This window comes from Phaenicophaeus curvirostris, chromosome 29, assembly GCF_032191515.1.
Source record: "Phaenicophaeus curvirostris isolate KB17595 chromosome 29, BPBGC_Pcur_1.0, whole genome shotgun sequence".
In the NCBI taxonomy this organism is placed as follows: domain Eukaryota; kingdom Metazoa; phylum Chordata; class Aves; order Cuculiformes; family Cuculidae; genus Phaenicophaeus; species Phaenicophaeus curvirostris.
Window position 1 is genome coordinate 1,063,350 of NC_091420.1, and position 14,172 is coordinate 1,077,521.

General features: G+C 57.9%; 2 protein-coding genes across 2 annotated transcripts in view; one reads left to right on the forward strand and one right to left on the reverse strand.

The window, feature by feature from the left end:
- BOLA1 (bolA family member 1) overlaps nucleotides 1-96 on the reverse strand; it is a 2,851-nt gene extending 2,755 nt beyond the window's left edge. Inside the window, exon 1 of the mRNA XM_069878463.1 lies at nucleotides 46-96. The gene's annotated coding sequence lies outside the window, so the exon portion shown is untranslated. The remainder of the gene's footprint in view (nucleotides 1-45) is intronic.
- Nucleotides 97-4,474: 4,378 nt separating this feature from the next.
- On the forward strand, nucleotides 4,475-13,723 carry LOC138732071 (nuclear receptor subfamily 2 group F member 1-A-like). Its single transcript, XM_069878429.1, has 3 exons — nucleotides 4,475-4,793; nucleotides 11,396-11,923; nucleotides 13,449-13,723. Exons 1-3 carry the CDS (start codon nucleotides 4,475-4,477, stop codon nucleotides 13,721-13,723), a joined length of 1,122 nt encoding a protein of 373 aa, XP_069734530.1.
- Nucleotides 13,724-14,172: the final 449 nt, after the last annotated feature.

Here is a 14,172-nt window from a genome sequence, read left to right on the forward strand (position 1 = left end):
CCCCCAACCCGCATTAGTGGTTGCAGCCCCCCCCTCCCCCCTCACCGCGCTGCGCTTGTCTCGGGCTCGGCCGCAGAGCACGCTGGGAGATGGAGTCCCCGCCCCCTCCGCCCGGTCACGTGTGCCTGTCCCACCCCCGCCCGGCGGAACTACAGCTCCCAGGAGGCTTTGCGGCCGCTTCCGGCCGCCGCGGGGACCCGGCCGAGGGGGCCCTGTCGCTGTCCCAGTCTCTGTCCCTTTCCCGGTCCCCATCACCCTTCCCGCTGCACCTGGACCCTCCCCATCATGTCCCATCCTCCTCTTCCTCTCCATCACCCTCGTCACCATCATCATCCCCCTCTCCTTCATCCCCATCACGCCCCATCCCCCTCATCCTCCCCATCATCATCATCATCACCATCAATATTCCCCACCCCCTTCATTCCCATCCTCATCCCCATTGTCCTCCCCATCACCATCATCATCCCCATCATCTTCACTATCATCATCACCATCCCAATCTCCATCCTCACCCTCCTCATCCTCCCCATCCCCATCCCCATTCCCCATCCCCTTCACCTCCATCCCCATGCCCATCATGCCCCACCCTCCTCATCCTCCCCATAATTATCATCATCACCATCATCATCCCCATGATCATCACCATTCCCCATCCCCTTCACCTCCATCCCCATCCGCATCATGCCCCATCCTCCTCATCCTCCCCATCATCACCATCAACAGTCCCCGTCCCCTTCATCCCCATCAACATCATTACTTTCATCATCATCACTATCATCCTCCCCATCATCATCACCATCCTGACCTGCATCCCCATCCTCCTCATCCTCCCCATCATCACCCTCACCATTAACATTCCCCATCCCCATCATCCTCCCCATCATCATCATCACAATCATCATCCCCATCCCCCTTATCCTCCTCATTGTCATCCCCACCATCCTCTCCATCATCCCCATCACCATTCCCCATCCCCTTCATCCCCATCCCCATCATCCCCCATCCTCCTCATCCTCGTCCTCATCATCATCAGCATTCCCCAGTCCCTTCATCCCCATCCCCATTGTCCTCCCCATCATCATCATCATCATCATCATCATCATCATCATCATCATCATCCCCTTCATCCTCATCATGCCCCATCCTCCTCATCCTCCCCATCATCACCCTCACCATTAACATTCCCCATCCCCATCATCCTCCCCATCATCATCATCACAATCATCATCCCCATCCCCCTTATCCTCCTCATTGTCATCCCCACCATCCTCTCCATCATCCCCATCACCATTCCCCATCCCCTTCATCCCCATCCCCATTGTCCTCCCCATCATCATCTTCATCTTCATCTTCATCTTCATCCCCATCCCCATCCCCATCACCCTCCCCATCACCACCATCAACATTCCCCATCCCCTTCATCCCCATCCCCATTGTCCTCCAGATCATCATCATCACCTTCATCATCATCCCCATCCCCTTCATCCTCATCATGCCCCATCCTCCTCATCCTCCCCATCATCACCCTCACCATTAACATTCCCCATCCCCATCATCCTCCCCATCATCATCATCACAATCATCATCCCCATCCCCATCCCCCTTATCCTCCTCCTCATCCCCATCATCCTCTCCATCATCCCCATCCCCATTCCCCATTCCCTTCATCCCCATTCCCATCATGCCCCATCCTCCTCATCCTCCTCCTCATCCCCATCCCCATTCCCCATTCCCTTCATCCCCATCCCCATCATGCCCCATCCTCCTCATCCTCCTCCTCATCCCCATCCCCGTTCCCCATTCCCTTCATCCCCATCCCCATCATGCCCCATCCTCCTCATCCTCCTCCTCCTCATCATCACCATTCCCCATTCCCTTCATCCCCATCCCCATTGTCCTCCCCATCATCATCATCATCATCATCATCTTCATCCCCATCCCCATCCCCATCACCACCATCAACATTCCCCATCCCCTTCATCCCCATCCCCATTGTCCTCCCCATCATCATCATCACCTTCATCATCATAGCCACCTCCTTCATCCTCATCGTGCCCCATCCCCATTATCCTCCCCATCATCATCATCACAATCATCCCCCCCACCATCCTCTCCATCATCCCCATCCCCTTCATCCCCATCCCCTTCATCCCCATCCTCCTCATCCTCCCCATCCTCCCCATCGTCGTCGTCATCATCATCATCATCATCATCATCACCAACACCTTCATCCCCACCCCCATCCCCTCCCCCTGGAGCCCGCAGGCCCTCCAAGCCACGCCCCCTACACACAAGCCACGCCCACTTAACCACGCCCCATATATTTGTCCCACCCCTCCTTGTCCCGATTGGCTTCAACCCACAAGCCACGCCCCTTTCCTATCTGATTGGCTGAAGCCCACAAGCCACGCCCCCTTATATGTATATACTAATAAGCCCCGCCCCTTCTCCCCTCTGATTGGCTGCGGCCCCGCCCCCATGTCCATATATGGCTCTGCCGGCGGTCACGTGACTCGCAGCGTGGCGCGGGCAGTCGGGGTTGGGGGGCGACGCGCGGTTCCTCGTGGGGTCTCTGCCCCCCCCCCCCCCCCCCCCCCAGGGGTCTCTGCACCCCCTCCCCCCTCCATTGCACACTCACATCCTTGCACACTCACCCCCCCTCGTTGCACAGACACGTGTGAGTGCCCCCCCCCCCCCCGTTAGCCGTGTGCACGGGTCTGTGCACCCCCTACCCGGGGCACGGGGGGCGGGGGGTCCCTGCACACCCCCACCCCACCCCATTGCACACTCACATCCTTGCACACTCACCCCCCCCACGCGTTGCACAGACACGCGTGGGTGGGCACTGCCCCTCCCTCCCCCCGAAGCCACCGCCCCCTCGCCGGGCAGCCCCCGCGGGGAGGAGAATCAACTTTCTTCTTTCTCCTCCTCCTCCTCCTCCTCCTCCTTTTCCTCCCCAGTCCTTCCCCGGAGCCCGCGGCTCCCAGTCCGGCTCCTTCCCAGCCCCGGGTCCCCCAGCTCGGGCTCCTTTCCCCCGGCCCGGGCAGCCCCGGGGCTCCCCATCTCCATCCCTGCTCCCCATCTCCATCCCTGCTCCCCTTCTCCATCCCCGGGGCTCCCCATCTCCATCCCTGCTCCCCATCTCCATCCCTGCTCCCCTTCTCCATCCCCGGGGATCCCCTTCTCCATCCCTGCTCCCCGTCTCCATCCCCGGGGCTCCCCTCCTCCATCCCCGGGGCTCCCCTTCTCCATCCCCAGCTTCTCGCTCCATCCCAGGCTTTCACTTCATCTCACATCTCCCCTCTCCATCCCGGACCCCTCTTCTCCATCCCGGACCCCCTCCTGCATCCCAGACCCCCCTCCTCCTCCCTCCAGGGGCTCCTTCCCCATCCCTTCATCCCCGAACTCCCCTCTCCATCCCGGGGCTCCTTTCCCTCTCCCCCATCCCCGAATTCTCTTTCTCCATCGCTGTCTTCCCTCTCCATCCCCGGCCCCACCTTTCCCATCCCTCCACCCCGGGCTCTCCCCTCTCCATCTCGGACCCCCCTTTTCCATCCCAGACCCCACTCTCCATCCCGAATCTTCCTTCTCCATCCCAGATCTCCTTCTCCACCCCGAATCTTCCTTCTCCACCCCAGGACATCCCCCACCCTTCTCCATCCTCTTCTTCTCCATCCCAGACCACCCTCCCTTCTTCATCCCAGACCACCCCCCTCTTTCCATCCCAGGCCCCCCGTTTCCATCCCTGACCCCCCCTCTCCATCCCAAATCATCTTCCTCCATCCCAGAACCCCCACTTTATCCCAGACCCCCCTCCCTTCCCCACCTCTGAACCCCTGGACCACCCCCCTCCATCCCTGAACCAGTCTCCATCCCCAATCTTCCTCCTCCATCCCAGACCCCCTCCCTTCTCCACCCCCCCTTCTCCATCCCAGACCCCCTTCTCCATCCCGAATCTTCCTCCTCCATCCCAGACCCCCCCTCCCTTCTCCATCCCAGACTCCTCTCCCTTCTCCATCCCCCCTTCTCCATCCCAGACTCCCTTCTCCATCCCGGACCCCCCTCCCTTCTCCATCCCCCCTTCTCCATCCCTAATCTTCCTCCTCCATCCCAGATCCCCTTCTCCATCCCGAATCTTCCTCTTCCATCCCAGACCCCCCTCCCTTCTCCATCCCAGACTCCCCTCCCTTCTCCATCCCCCCTTCTCCATCCCTGACCCCCCTCTCTTCTCCATCCCAGACTCCCCCCTTCTCCATCCCCCCTTCTCCATCCCTGACACCCCCTCCATCTCAGATCCCCTTCTCCATCCCGAATCTTCCTCCTCCATCCCAGAGCCCCCTCCCTTCTCCATCTCCCCTTCTCCATCCCAGATCCCCTTCTCCATCCCTAATTTTCCTCCTCCATCCCAGTTCCCCCCCCTTCCCCACCCCAGACACCCCCTTTTCCCCCGGGGGGCTCTCCCCCCGCCCCCAGCATGTCCCTGGCTGCGGGGTCGTGGCCGGAGCCCCCTCTCCCTCCCCTCCCTCCTCCTCCTCCTGCTGCTGCTGCTGCCCCCCCGGAGGCTGCGGGGAGGGGTTGCGGGTCCTGCCGGGTGTGCGGGGACAAGGCGAGCGGGAAGCACTACGGGCAGGTCACCTGCGAGGGCTGCAAGAGCTTCTTCAAGCGCTCGGTGAGGCGCAACCTGTCCTACAGCTGCCGGGGGGGCCGCGACTGCCCCGTGGACCAACAGCACCGCAACCAGTGCCAGCACTGCCGCCTCCGAAAGTGCCTCCGCGTCGGGATGCGCAGGGAAGGTGAGGGGAGAGGGGAAAGGTGAGGGGAGAGGGGAAAGGAAGGGATGGGACAGGAGAGGGGATGGGAGAAGGGAAAAGAGGGGATGGGAGAAGGGAAAAGAGGGGATGGGAAAGGAGAGGGGATGGGAAAGGAGAGGGGATGGGAGAAGGGAAAAGAGGGGATGAGAGAGGAGAGGGGATGGGAGAAGGGAAAAGAGGAGATGGGAAGGGAGAGGGGATGGGAAGGGAGAGGGGATGGGAAAGGAGAGGGGATGGGAGAAGGGAAAAGAGGGGATAGGAGAGGAGAGGGGATGGGAGAAGGGGAAAGAGGGGATGGGAGAAGGGAAAAGAGGGGATGGGAGAAGGGAAAAGAGGGGATGGGAGAAGGGAAAAGAGGGGATGGGAGAGGAGAGGGGATGGGAGAAGGGAAAGGAGAGGGGATGGGAGAAGGGAAAGGAGAGGGGATGGGAGAAGGGAAAGGAGAGGGGATGGGAGAAGGGGAAAGAGGGGATGGGAGAAGGGAAAAGAGGGGATGGGAGAGGAGAGGGGATGGGAGAGGAGAGGGGATGGGAGAAGGGGAAAGAGGGGATGGGAGAAGGGGAAAGAGGGGATGGGAGAAGGGAAAAGAGGGGATGGGAGAAGGGAAAAGAGGGGATGGGAGAAGGGAAAAGAGGGGATGGGAGAGGAGAGGGGATGGGAGAGGAGAGGGGATGGGAGAAGGGAAAGGAGAGGGGATGGGAGAAGGGAAAGGAGAGGGGATGGGAGAAGGGGAAAGAGGGGATGGGAGAAGGGAAAAGAGGGGATGGGAGAGGAGAGGGGATGGGAGAAGGGGAAAGAGGGGATGGGAGAAGGGGAAAGAGGGGATGGGAGAAGGGGAAAGAGGGGATGGGAGAAGGGAAAAGAGGGGATGGGAGAAGGGAAAAGAGGGGATGGGAGAGGAGAGGGGATGGGAGAGGAGAGGGGATGGGAGAGGAGAGGGGATGGGAGAAGGGAAAGGAGAGGGGATGGGAGAAGGGAAAGGAGAGGGGATGGGAGAAGGGAAAGGAGAGGGGATGGGAGAAGGGAAAGGAGAGGGATGGGAGAAGGGAAAGGAGAGGGATGGGAGAAGGGAAGGGAGGGGATGGGAGAAGAGAGTAGAAAGGAGAAGGGATGGGAAAAGAGAGTAGAAAGGAGAAGGGATGAAAATAGGAGAGACAATGGGAAAAGGGGATGTGAGAAGGAATGGGAGAAGAGAGGGGATGGGAGAGGAGAGGGGATGGGAAAAGGGATGAGAAAGGAGAAGGGATGGGAAAAGAGAGTGGATATGAGAAGGAATGGCAGAAGAGAGAAGATGTGAGAAGGAGTGGGAGAGGGGAAAAGAGGGGATGGGAGGCGAGTGGGGATGGAAGAGGGGGTGGGAAAAGAGATATGAAAGGAGAAGGGATGGGAAAAGAGTGTGGAAAGGAGAAGGATGGGAAAAGGAGAGGGGGTGGGAAAAGAGGAGATGGTAAAGGAAGGAGTGCAAAAGGAGAGGGGAAAAGAGGGTAGTGGAGAAAGTGGAGATGGAAAAGAGAGTGAGGATACAAGATGAGAGGGGATGGAAAAGGATAGAAAGTGCAAAAGAGGGAGAGGGATGGGAGAAGAGAGAAGGTGCAAAAGAGGGAGAGAGGGTGGAGAAGGAGTGGGGATGGGAAAAGAAGAGATGGAAAAGAAGGACGGGTTGCAAAAGGAGAGGGATGGAAAAGAGGAGATGGAAAAAGATGGAAGAGAGAGTGAGTGTATGAGATGAGGGGTTAGGAAAGAACAGAAGGTGGAAAAGCGGGGGGGTAGGAAAAGAGGAGATGGAAAATAAAATGGGAGGGTGGAAAGGAAGGAGAAAGGATGGAAAAAGAAGAGAAGATGAACAGGGAAAGGGGTGGAAAAGGAGAAAGAATAGAAAAGAGGGATCGAGGATGGAAAAGAGGGTGAATAGATGAAAAGTCTGAGAGGGTAGAAAAGAGGGAGAGCGCATGGAAAATAGGGAAAGGGGATGGAAAGGGAGAGGGTGGAAAGAAGGAGAGGGGATGGATATGGAAAGGGGATGGAAAAGAAGGAGCGGATGCCAAGGAGAATGAAGGAAAAGGATGGGAGGGGAAAAGAGCAAAAAATAAAAGAAAAAAGGGAAAAGGTGGAGAAAAAGAGGAGGAAAAAGAAAATAAATTAAAAAAGACAAAGAGGGGAAAGGAGAAAGGGGGAGAGTGAGTGAGTCCGGCTGGAAAGATGAAAGGGAAGGAGAAAGGTGAGAAAGGAAAAGAGAGAAACAAAAAGAGAAGAAAAAGGGAAGGGAGAGAAAGGAGAACGTGGAGAAAGGGAAAGTAAAAGACAGAGTGAAAGTGGTGAGAAAGGGCTGGGGGGAAGGAAAAATGGGGAGAAGGGAGAGAAAAATGGGGAGAAGGGAGAGAAAAATGGGGAGAAGGGAGAGAAAAATGGGGGGAAAAGAGAAAAAGGGGGGAGAAGGGGGAGGAAAAAGGGGGGAGAAGGGGGAGGAAAAAGGGGGGAGAAGGGGGAGGAAAAAGGGGGGAGAAGGGAAAGAAAAGGGAAAGAGGGGAAGGAAAAGGAGGGGAGAAGGGAAAGGAAAAGGAGGGGAGAAGGGAAAGGAAAAGGGGGGAGAAGGGAAAGGAAAAGGGGGGAGAAGGGAGAGAAAAGGGGGGAGAAGGGAGAGAAAAGGGGGGAGAAGGGAGAGAAAAGGGGGGAGAAGGGAGAGAAAAAGGGGAGAAGGGAGAGAAAAAAGGGAGAAGGGAGAGAAAAAGGGGGCAAGGGAAGGGAAAAGGGGGGGAAGCGAGCAAACTCTTCTCCTGTTCCCCTTTCCGTTTCCTTTGCTCCGTATCCTCCTCGGCCGCGTCGCTCCCACATCCCTAAGGCCGGCAGGACCCCCCCTCGGTGCTGCCCTCGCCCATCACCATCCTCCCTGGGACCTTCATCCCCATCCTTATTTCATCCCCATCCTTATTTCACCCCCAAATCCAGCCTGTGTCCCCCCAGCAGCGATCTCGGGGCTCCCCCCTCGCCCCAGCTTCGCTTTCGAGGAGATAAACCCCATTATTCTTATTTTTTTTTGAGCTTTTCCCATCGGTTTCTTATTCCACTTCATCACGGCATCACATAAACGTCTCTTTTTGACTTCAAAATCCCCCTTGGGGTTTGGTTTATGAGTCTGGGTTTTGGCTGGATGGGGAGAATTCCCTTTTCCTCTCCTTCTCCCACCTGGGGGGAGGTGGCTGTTTAAAAAAAAAAAAGGATGTTAAATGAAAATAATTTAAATATTCTCTAAAAGATTAAAAATTCCCCTTTTTAGGGGAGGACTCTCCAGTAAATCCTAAATTTATTAGTCTAAATGCTTAGCATGACCTGGATTAAAATCACATTTCAGGCTCCCGGCGATGCCCTGACCCGGAGTCTCTGCCCCTTCCAGCCCCAGCATCGCAGTTTGGGTTGATTTTATTTTTATTCCCAAAAAAAGCAGCATTTTTAAAGCAGATTTTGGGGTTTTAAGCCTGAAATGGCTCATTAGGGCATCAACTACACTGCCGTGCTGAAACCTCAGCGCCGATCTCTTCGCCGAGCAGCATCGTCCCTGCTTGAATAAGGACCTGGGGGCTCTTATTTATATTTAAACCCCTTATTTATGAATTTAGTTTTTATTAATATTTACAGGCTGGGCTCAGGTGCTCAAATCCTCCTTTTCTGCCTGGAAAGGTGCATTTTTTAGCATTAAAAAGAATAGCAAAAATTCATAATTCGCCTTTTTTAGGGGAAGAAAAATTCCCCAAATTCCAAAGTCACCTTTTCTAGCATTAAAAAAAAATTCAGAATAATACAGATAAGGTGGAAAGTTGTGGTGGGGAGCGGGGAAGGGACCCCCTGGCTGCAGCCGGCATCGCGGCGTGTGAGAAATGATGGGAATTTGATGGAATCGGGGTCAGGGATACCAAAAATCGCAAGCTTAATTCTTCATTTTCCCTTTTTTTTCCCCAAAAAAACCCTGTTGGGTGGCCGGGGGGTGGATTTTGCAGAGGTTTGGGATGCTCGACCCGCATCGTGCAGCGGGAGCCGAGGTTTAAATCCCTGGGAAGGGGGGAAATATCCATGTGGATTCGCCGTGGTGGAGAAATCGTCTTCAACGGGGTCATTTGGGGTCAAATTGGGGCTTTTGGGGGGTTGTTTTCTTCTTTTTTATCTTTGTTTTAGTTCAGAATCGCTCAAGCTGCTGCTTGATGCCGGGATGGGGCGCAGGGGGCACAGCCAGGGTGGGTCCCCCAGGTAGGGACCCCCCCTTCCCCACCTCTTCACCCCCTCCTGGCTCTGATTTTTGGGGGGGCTCTCAGCTGCCCTGGGATGTGTGCGAAGCCGCTGCGGGATGCGGCGACTCCAGGAGCGGGGAAACGCTTTGGATCCCCACGGAGAAGCATCCAGGGATGAAACCTTCGCAGGGATTTAATATACTGCTCCGTGCCTCAGTTTCTCCATGTGATCACGGCTCTTCAGGGATGCTCCAGCTCGAGTTGGGGTGCCCCAAACCTCCTGGCTGGTCCTTCCCGTGATGTCCATTATCCCGGTGTTCCCAGATGGGAATCGGCACCAAATCCAGCCCCGAATCCAGCAATTTGGAAGCTGAGGGCGGCTTTGGCTTGAATTTATTCCCTGAGGATGCTGAGGATGCAGGACCAGGAGCCAGGCAGGATTTCAATGGGAAAAATGGATTAAATCTCATTTTTATCCGAACCCATTGGGGATGAAACACAGGGAATGCGAGGCCTGATCCTGCAGCCGGGCTCAGGGAGCGGGTTTGTGGGGTTATCGGCTCGTTCGGCTGCTGCTGTGGTGGCTCCTGTGGGTTTTTGGGGCTAAAAATGCTCCTTTTCTTCCTGGCTGCACCCAAGGGCTTGGAGAAATTGTTTTGGCCAAAAAGGAGGGGGGAAAGCGGTTGAGGATCATGGGGATGCAAAGGGGTTTGGGGGTTCAGGGGGATGCCAAAGGGGTTTGGGGGTTCAGGGGGATGCCAAAGGGGTTCAGGGTGATGCTAAGGGGGTTTAGGGGTTCAGGATGGTGCTAAAGGAGTTCAGGGTGATGCTAAAGGAGTTCAGGGTGATGCTAAGGGGGTTCAGGGTGATGCCAAGGGGTTTGGGGGTTCAGGGTGATGCTAAAGGGCTTCAGGGTAGTACAAAGGGTGTTTGGGGGTTCAGGGTGATGCAAGGGAGGGTGTCATGGTGATGCAAGGGAGGGTGTCATGGTGATGCAAAGGGGATTTGGGGGTTCACAGTGACTGAGAGGAGGTTCAGGATGTTGTAAATGAGATTTGGGTGTTCAGGGTGATGCGAGGGGAGTCATGGAGATGCAAGGTGGGGGGGGGTTGGGGTTCAGGGGGACGCAAAGCGGGGGGTTATGGTGATGCCAAAGGGGTTTTGTGGTGGTGCCAAAAGGTTTTTGGGGGGTTGTGGTGCCGCGTAGGGGCTGTACGGTCAGTGAGGAGAGGGCTGCACCCCTCAAATGCTGCTGGGGCGATGCTGAGCCCTGAGGGCTGGGGTGAGAGAGGAGGGAACCCTCAGCCCCCCATTCCCGGTGATCCCCATTCCCTGGGGGTTCCCCATTCTCAGGGACCCCCGTTCCCGCGGCCCCGACCGCTGGCTGACACTGGGGCTGTCACGCCGCATTAGGCTGAGGCCAGCTCAGAGCTTGCCCCGCTGCGGGGGGCACGGGGAGGAGGGGGTCACCACACAGCATCACCGGGAGAGGGAAAAAAAGAAAGAATTTAGGGTTTGGAGCCACCCTCAGCTGGCCCTACGGCCCCATGGAGTGACAGGGGGGACCCCAAGGAGGGGATTCCATCCATCCACAAGAAGGATGTTGAGGCTCTGGAGCGAGTCCAGAGAAGAGCAACGAAGCTGGGGAGGGGGCTGGAGAAGAAGAGGAGCGGCTGAGAGAGCTGGGGGGGTTTAGCCTGGAGAAGAGGAGGCTGAGGGGAGACCTCATTGCTCTCTCCAACTCCCTGAGAGGAGGTTGTGGAGAGGAGGGAGCTGGGCTCTTCTCCCAAGGGCCAGGGGACAGGACGAGAGGGAATGGCCTCAAGCTCCACCAGGGGAGGGTCAGGCTGGACCTTCCCTGGAGGGGTTTAAGGGCCGGGTGGACGAGGTGCTGAGGGACATGGGTTAGTGATTGATGGGAATGGTTGGACTCGGTGATCCCGTGGGTCCTTTCCAACCTGGTGATTCTATGATTCTATGAAAGAGGGGGACGTCAAGGGTTGGACCCCAAAGAGGGGGCACCAAGAATGGCACCTCAACCCCCAGTTTGAGGGTTTTTAAGCCCAAAGTGCAACAAGCTCAAGAGGTAAGAGCCAGAGGGGATCTCAGGTCCCCCCTCCCAGCACCTCCTGGGGGACCCTCATTAGCACCAGCCCTTGCAGGAAGGGGAAACCCTAAAAGCTCACGTGGGGGTCCCCAAATCCAGCGTGCCTCGGGAAATCCAGGTGGGAGCTGGCAGGGGAGCGATGGAAGAGGGGAGGATTTTCCCCCAGCCTGGAGTATTTGATCCCCAGGGATCTGGGGGGTGGGATGTGCTGGTGACGGGGGGGGGTCGGGATGCTGACCTCCCGCTCCCCTCCGCAGCCGTGCAGCGCGGCCGCATGGCTCACGCGCCCAGCAGCCCCGGCCAGTACCCCCTGCTCCCCGGGGATCCCTACGGCGGCCACGGCTACTTAAGCGGCTTCATCTCCTTGCTCCTCCGCGCCGAACCCTACCCGCCGGCCCGCTACGGCGCCCAGTGCCTGCAGCCCAGCGGCGTGGTGGGCATCGAGAGCATCTGCGAGCTGGCCGCTCGCCTCCTCTTCAGCGCCATCGAATGGGCCAAGGGCATCCCCTTCTTCCCGGATTTGCAGCTCTCGGATCAAGTGGCGTTGCTGCGGCTGGGCTGGAGCGAGCTCTTCGTGCTGAATGCGGCGCAGTCGGCGTTGCCGCTGCACGCGGCGCCCTTGCTGGCGGCCGCCGGGCTCCACGCGGCTCCCATGGCTGCCGACCGCGTGGTCGCCTTCATGGACCACATCCGCCTCTTCCAGGAGCAGGTGGAGAAGCTCAAAGCCCTGCACGTCGACGCCGCCGAGTACGCCTGCCTCAAAGCCGTCGCCCTCTTCTCCCCTGGTGAGGAAGGGGGGGGGATTCTTTGAGTGGGGAGGGGCTTAGGAGGGTGTGGTTGGAGGGGGAGGGGTGTAGGAGGGTGTGGTTGGAGGGGGAGGGGCTTAGGAGGGTGTGGTTGGAAGGGGAGGGGTTAAGGGGAGGGAAGGGAATGGATCTGCAATAGGGCAGGCGTGGGGTGTGCAAGGAATGAATGGGCTGGGCGTGGGAAAATGGGGCGGGGCTTAATGGGGCGTGGGAAAATGGGGCGGGGCTTAATGGGGCGTGGGAAAATGGGGCAGGGCTTAATGAGATGGGGCTCTAACGAGGTGGGGCTTAATGGGGTGGGGTCCCAAGGTGGGGTGCATCAATGGGTGTGCAGGGAATGAATGGGCTGGGCGTGGGAAAATGGGACGGGGCTCTAATGGGACTGGGCTCTAATGAGATGGGGCTCTAATGAGGTGGGGCTCTAATGAGGTGGGGTCCCAAGGGGGTTTGGCCTCAATGGGTGTGTAGGGGATGAATGGGCTGGGCGTGGGAAAATGGGGCGGGGCTTAATGGGGCATGGGAAAATGGGGCAGGGTTTAATGAGATGGGACTCTAACGAGGTGGGGCTTAATGGGGTGGGGTCCCAAGGGGGTTTGGCCTCAATGGGTGTGCAGGGAATGAATGGGCTGGGCGTGGGAAAATGGGGCGGGGCTTAATGGGGTGTGGGAAAATGGGGTGAGGTTTAATGGGGCGTGGGAAAATGGGGTGGGGTTTAATAAGATGGGGCTCTAATGAGGTTGGGCTTAATGGGGTGGGGTCCCAAGGTGGGGTGCATCAATGGGTGTGCAGGGAATGAATGGGCTGGGCGTGGGAAAATGGGGCAGGGTTTAATGGGGTGTGGGAAATTGGGGCGGGGTTTAGTGGGGCATGGGAAGATGGGGTGGGGTTTAATGGGACTGGGCTCTAATGAGGTGGGTCTCTAATGAGGAGGGGTCCCAAGGGGGTTAAGCCTCAATGGGTGTGCAGGGAATGAATTATCTGGGCGTGGGAAAATGGGGCGGGGTTAAATGGGGCATGGGAAATTGGGGCGGGGTTTAATGAGATGGGGCTCTAATGAGGTGGGGCTTAATGGGGTGGGGTCCCAAGGTGGGGTGCATCAATGGGTGTGCAGGGAATGAATGATCTGGGCGTGGGAAAATGGGGCAGGGTTTAATGGGACGGGGCTCTAATGAGATGGGGCTCTAATGAGGAGCGGTCCCAAGGGGGTTTGGCATCAATGGGTGTGCAGGGAATGAATGGGCTGGGCGTGGGAAAATGGGGCGGGGTTTAATGGGGCGTGGGAAAATGGGGCTGGGTTTAATGAGATGGGGCTCTAATGAGGTAGGGCTTAATGGGGTGGGGTCCCAAGGGATGGGGGGCACCAATGAGTGTGCAGGGAGTGAACAGTCTGGAGGGGATCGGGGTGAGGGGCAGGGCTGGGTGGGATTCATGAGGGTGGGACTGGGCTGAGTGGGGCTGAAGCGACGCGGCCCTTCCCTGTGCCTCAGTTTCCCCATCCCCGCAGACGCGGTGGGGCTGTCGGACCCCGGGCAGGTGGCGGGGCTGCAGGAGAAGTCTCAGTGCGCGCTGGAGGAGCACGTGCGGCGTCAGCACCCCAGCCAGCCCAGCCGCTTCGGGCGCCTGCTCCTGCGCCTGCCCGCGCTCCGCAGCGTCTCCGCTCCCGGCATCCAGCAGCTCTTCTTCAGCCGCCTGGTAGGCAAGACCCCCATCGAGACCCTCATCCGCGACATGCTCCTCGCCGGAGCCACCCTCAGCTGGCCCTACGGCCCCATGCAGTGACACCCCCCGCGTGGGGATCCCGAGGAGGGTGAGATCCCAGAGCCGGGGACATTGAGGATGGGGACATCAAGGGTTGGAACCCAGAGATGGAGATACCAAGGATGGGACCTCAACAATGAGACCTCGTGGTTGGGGACCCAAGGATGGGGCCACAAAGAATGAGACCCCAGCAATGGGGAGATCGAGGATGGGACCCAACTATGGGACATCATGGTTGGGGACACCAAGAATGAGACTCCAGGGTGGGGACACAGAATGGGGACATGAAGAACGGGACCCCAGCAATGGGGAGACTGAGGATGGGACCCAACCATGGGATGCCATGGTTGGGGACACCAAGTATGGGAACACCAAGAATGGGACCCAACCATGGGTTGGGAATCCAAGGATGGAGGCTCCAACGATGAGACCCCAAGGATAAAGACCCTCAACAATGGGATCCTGATGAT

What these genes read in the sequence shown, in the direction of transcription:
- LOC138732071 (XM_069878429.1), top strand. Translation starts at nt 4,475, where the DNA reads ATGTCCCTGGCTGCGGGGTCGTGGCCGGAGCCCCCTCTCCCTCCCCTC. An exon ending in CGTCGGGATGCGCAGGGAAG is followed by an intron (nt 4,794 to 11,395) that starts GTGAGGGGAGAG and finishes TCCCCTCCGCAG; the next exon opens with CCGTGCAGCGCGGCCGCATG. An exon ending in CGTCGCCCTCTTCTCCCCTG is followed by an intron (nt 11,924 to 13,448) that starts GTGAGGAAGGGG and finishes CCATCCCCGCAG; the next exon opens with ACGCGGTGGGGCTGTCGGAC.